This window comes from Octodon degus, unplaced genomic scaffold (genome assembly GCF_000260255.1).
Source record: "Octodon degus isolate 3935 unplaced genomic scaffold, OctDeg1.0 scaffold00072, whole genome shotgun sequence".
NCBI classification, from domain to species: Eukaryota; Metazoa; Chordata; class Mammalia; order Rodentia; family Octodontidae; genus Octodon; species Octodon degus.
Window position 1 is genome coordinate 1,976,594 of NW_004524648.1, and position 5,647 is coordinate 1,982,240.

At 41.5% G+C, this 5,647-nt stretch overlaps 1 protein-coding gene across 2 annotated transcripts in view; it reads left to right on the forward strand.

Moving 5' to 3' along the window:
• Positions 1–5,647, forward strand: part of Crk (CRK proto-oncogene, adaptor protein) — a 39,939-nt gene that overhangs the window by 19,203 nt on the left and 15,089 nt on the right. The window contains exon 2 of one of the 2 annotated variants that reach the window (XM_023719951.1): positions 1,988–2,523. In XM_023719951.1, the coding sequence (XP_023575719.1) occupies positions 1,988–2,523 (536 nt within the window). The remainder of the gene's footprint in view (positions 1–1,987; positions 2,524–5,647) is intronic. The other variant, XM_023719952.1, reaches the window with a different exon arrangement.

The following is a 5,647-nucleotide window of genomic DNA, read 5'->3' on the forward strand; positions in this document are numbered from 1 at the left end:
TTATTTTTTTTTTCCGGAACCGGGGATTGAACTCAGACCCTTGGACTTGTCAGGAAAGCACTTATTCTACTGAGTCATCACCCTGGCCTCAAGAAGCTTATTATTAACCTGCAATATATGCAGTTCGGTTTGCCTTATCTGTCTAAATATCAAACATCTTTGGCATATCATGGAACAGGTATTTTCCATCAAATATTGATATGTGAACTTTAAGTCCTTATAGAATATGAAGGAAAAGTAATTTTATTTTTATTTTAGTTTTAGTTTTTTTGCAGAACCAGGGATTGAACTCAGGCCCTTGTACTTGCCAGGGAAGTGCTTATTCCACTGAGCCATCTCCCCGGCCCCAGGAAAAGTAATTTTAAAAAACTAAAAATAAGCATTTACATATTTTTACAAAGAAATTTAGAAATCCAACCATATACAGAATTGTAACAGGACAGACCTGTGACTTTTTTTTTTCTTGTGCTTTTTTTTTTCATTTATTACCCTTTAAAAAAAAACAAAACCAAAAAACTTTACTTGAGAGACAGTATGGCAATAATTGGTATGTCATGACAAGAAGTACATATTTAGAAGACCAAGATGGCAGGCACTCCAAGCGTGACCCCTCTATTAAACATTGCCATCCTCAGTGCAACTGCCTGCCTAATGCTCACAGGCATCAGCATATATGGTTAGTCAGGATGAGAATCCCACCAGCCAACCGCTAGTTTCTCCTTGAACTTGCAAGGATCCTCCTGCCTCAGCCTTCCTAGTTTTGGGATTATAGGTATGCACCACCACACTTGGCTAGAGGAATTAAATTTTTTTTAAAAAACGTGTTTAGTACAGGGTCTCACTACACATATCAGACATAGTGATCCTCTTGTTTTTAGCCTTCCCAGCACTGGGATTGGAGGTGTACACTACCACACCCAGTTTCATTCACTGGCTCAGCGGCCTAGGGGCAGGGTTAGTAAGGCATGCCAGGGGCCAAATCCTGGTCCCTGCTGTGCCTCAGCAGGTGCTTTAATCTGCTGAGCTATCTGGGTGGCCCTAGAGGAATTAATTTTTAAACAGCATTTTAAAAAAACAAAACAGGGTCTTAACTATATAGTTCAGTTTCTCTAAAGTCTGAGGTTAGGGCTAGTGAGATGGCTCAGTGGTCTAAAGCACCTACTTAGAACAAGCTTAGCAAAGCACTGGGACTGCGGTTCAATCCCCCAGCACCACATGCCAGCCAGCCCCGCCCCCTGGTGGGCTGAACTAGCCACACACACACATAAATAAAATTTTATTAAAAAAAAAAGTCTGAGGTTATAGGTATATACCACTATGCCTGGCAACAGTCTTAGTTTCTCTTTAGTTCCTTGGTTTTCTAATTAAATTTTTTCATCAGTCAACAAACTGATAAACAGTTTTCTTTTTTGCGGGGTGGGGCGGAACTGGGAATTGAACTCAGGCCCTTGCACTTGCCAGGCAAGTGCTTATTCTACTGAGCCATCTCCCAATGTTTTGTTTGTTCTTTAGAATTATACATTCTAGAAGTAAAAAGAATTGTATGAGCTCAGTGTGGGCACCATGCTCTCTGCATCTTTTCCTGGAACAGATGCTGGGACCTATGCAACAGGAGAGCTTGCTGACTTTCCTGAGGTTGAAAAGAAGATTGCAACAATTGAATCTGATGCTACTCTGTAAGTGAAGTAGCAACAGAGCATAGTGGGAGAATGAACTTCATGTGGTGTCTTGACCTAGTGTGAGAGCATTCCAGTAGGCCAGGTTTGTCAATGTCCTTTCTCCCTTCTCTAGGGGCAGTGCTGATGGACATCTTTCTTCCCAGAGGTGTTTCATCTTCGAAGTACGATGTTGATTTGCTATGAAGAGAAGCTGATATTTTTTCAAGATTAAATACCGACTAAATGTTTACGGAAAAAAATGCTTAAAACCTTCATATCATCTTCAGTATAGTATATCCTTAAATAACACTTTACTCCATTTTTTCTAGGAATGAACCCTTCCAGACTCCGAATAGGAGATCAAGAGTTTGATTCCTTGCCTGCTTTACTGGAATTCTACAAAATTCACTATTTGGACACTACAACATTGATAGAACCGGTTTCCAGATCCAGGCAGGGTAGTGGAGTGATTCTCAGGCAGGAGGAGGCAGAGTATGTGCGAGCCCTCTTTGACTTTAATGGGAATGATGAAGAAGATCTTCCCTTTAAGAAAGGAGACATCCTGAGAATCCGGGATAAACCTGAAGAACAGTGGTGGAATGCAGAGGACAGCGAAGGCAAGAGAGGGATGATTCCAGTCCCTTACGTGGAGAAGTATAGACCTTCCTCCGCCTCAGTATCGGCTCTGATTGGAGGTAACCAGGAGGGTTCCCACCCACAGCCACTGGGTGGGCCGGAGCCTGGGCCCTATGCCCAACCCAGCGTCAACACTCCGCTCCCTAACCTCCAGAATGGGCCCATTTATGCCAGGGTTATCCAGAAGCGAGTCCCTAATGCCTACGACAAGACAGCCTTGGCTTTGGAGGTACATAATGTGTAAAATGTAGAAAGAAGAGATCTGCTATAGGCTCTCCCTTTCAGACCTCTTAGAGCTTTGTAGGAATGCTGAAATCAGCACCAACATTTTGATGTTGTAAATGTCAAACTATTAAGTACTGATTTTGGCATTTAATGTTGGTTTTCTCTTTATAGGAAACCAATTTTGCAATGAGTAAATTTAAAACTGTATAACTGAATGTTCTGATTGATCTACTAAGCATACTTTGACTACTTTAATAACACATCTGAATTTATAGAAATTAACCTAAAATATTTTTGCTTATCTGTATTCTAACCTCTTTCCTTGCTTTCTGTTTGTCATTGTCTAAAAGAAGATGGGTTCACACAGAGTTTAGTATAAGTGGCCTCCAGCGAAATAGTGAAGTGAGGAGCCGGGGAGATGGCTCAGTGGAATAAGCGCTTCCCTGGCAAGCACAAGGGCCTGATTTCAATCCCAGGTTCTGAAAAAAAAAAAAAAAAAAAAAACTGAAGTGAAAGCAAACTTTTACTTTAGGGAGTATGAGGTTCGTTACTTTAATGGTATTTGTCAGGAATCAAGAAGGTGGGGCTAGAGATGGAGTGTGGTTGTGAGGTATTTAATTGGTAGAATGCATAAGATCGTGGATTTCATCATCATTGTAGGCAAAAATAATCAGGAGGGGGCTGGTGAGATAGCTTAGCAGACTAAGTGCCTGCTTAGGCAAGCACAGGCACAGGGACCAGGTTCGATCTCCAGCACCACAAGCTGTGGTGGTGCATGCCGCTAATCCCACCTCTTGGGAGGCTGAAAACAGGAGGATCCAATGAGCCTAAGCAGTGTAGTGAGACCCTGTACCAAATACATAAATTAAAAAAAAAATCTCTAGAGGAAGCAGTGAAGTATAATATAGATATGAAGAGATTCAGGCCCCATACCTAAAAATGCTCATTTCAAGAAGCACCAGATTTACTTGGTTTTTGTTGTTTAATTTATAGGCAAGAAGACAGTTTTTTCCAATTTTAGTATATGTGCTGCCAAAGCAAGCACAAGAAGGCAGTTCTAAGAAATTAATTTTTGTAGGGCTGGCCAAATAGCTCAGCGGATTAAAGCACCTGTAAGCAGGCACAGGGGCTGGGGGTTCCCTGGGCCTGCCTGCAGGCCCCGCCACTCGGGGCTTGCTGAGATGGCATTTGAGACTGGGTGTGGTGGTGGACACCTGTAATCCTAGCTCTTGGGAGGCTGTAAACAAGCGGTAGTGAGACCCTGAATACCCTGTAGACCCTTCTCTAAAATTAAAATAATAATAATAATAATAATAATAATAATTTTTTGGGTACCTGCCCATTAGCTCAGGTGTTTTAAGTTCCTGCTGATACAAAGCAGTCAGGCTCAGTCGGGATGCTGTGGTTCAATTTCCTCATCCTTAAGCCAAACCAGACCTGCCCTGAAGGCATCCTGAGCAACGCCCCCCGCAAAAAATTAATTTTTGCCTTTTATCTCTAGTTGATAGCCCACCTCTTGAGCAGTCATTGTGTGTATTCCTATATTCTTTGTTCTAGCAGTCAAAGTTTTGCTTCTTGCCTCTGTCTTCTCCTTTCCTGAGTTATATAGAGCTAGTAGTTTAGCCTAAAAGCTATGACAGAAGTTACATGCCATCTTTTCAGAACCAACTAGTATAATGACATAAATGTAGACAGATAACTTTTTTAGGCACAGGTTAAAGCTACATGTGAAGAAAATACCAGAGAAGAGATACTGTGTTGACGTTTTGTCTTGAGTTTTTTCGTTTTTTCTTTTGGCCCCAAATGACCTCAGGGCAGGTTTGGCTGGCTTGAGTTGTGGGGATCAACCACAGCAACTTGAGCCTGACTGCTTTGTTGAAGCAGCCACTTAAAGAACTGAGCTACAGGGCAGGCCCCCTTTTTCTTTGGTCTAGTTGCTATAGTGAAGAGTAGTAACTGCCCTGTGCTTAAATGGGAGTGTTAGTCCACAGAATGAGCTTGAATTTATGTAAAATGATTTTGAATATTAACCTGGATATGAAATTTTTTCTTTAGTTTCTGATCTAGTGGGTACACAAAAAGTTTAGTTGAATTTACTGGGCTGGAATTATAGATGTATACCACCACACCCAGCAGTTTGTGTGTTTTGAAATCATGTTATATTTTTAAAAAGTTTCTAGGGCTGGGGGGTATAGCCCAGCATAGCACCTACCTCGCAAGCTTGAGGTCCTGAATTCAATTCAGTTCTTGGTACCAAAAAACCTAAATGATGTCTCTAAACCGGATGTGGTAGCATATGTCTGTAATTCAGTACAGGGGAGGTAGTAGCAGAAGGATGGACATTAGTTTGGGGCCAGCTTGGAATACATAGTGTACTCAAGGCCAGCCAGCACAAGCTACATATAAACCCTATCTCAAAGCAAACAAAAAAGTAGCTCAAGGGCAACCTCAGCTACTCAGTGAGACCCTGTCTCAAGAAACAAAGACTTTATTAGAAGTTAAATGTAGGACTGGAGAGAGACCACAGCAGCATAAGCACCTGGCTGGCAAGCACAAGGTCCTCAGTTTAATTCCTGGTATCAAAAAAAAAAAAGAAAAAAGAAAAGAAAAGAAAGGAATTGTAATGTATAGTAAGTTCAGATGGTAACACCTAATATGGTGCTGAGTGCATGATAAATAGGATGCTTGCAGTTATTGCAGGCCTAGTTACCACTGAGCTGAAGTAGGAAAGTAGCATCATAGAACAAGTAGCTAATACCCAGTTAGCTAGCCACAGTCAGCCACATTAATTTTGCTTCTATTAGCTTTTCCTTTCTCAGAGAGATAGTGATATTAGAAATTGAACCCAGGGCCTTTGCAATAAATTATAGGCCTAAGTCTTTCTCTTTTGCTTTTCTTTTTATTGTAGTACTGGAGATTGACCCAAAAGCCTTTATACACTGAGCTACATGGCCTTGGTCCTTTCTTTTTTTTCCTTTTTGGCAGAACCGGCAATTGAACTCAGGCCCTTGCACTTGCCAGGGAAGTACTTATTCCACTGAGCCATCTCCCCGGCCCCAAGCCCTTTCTATTTCTTTTTTTGAGACAAGATCTTTCTTGCTAAGTTGCAAAATTGCCCAGGTTGGCTT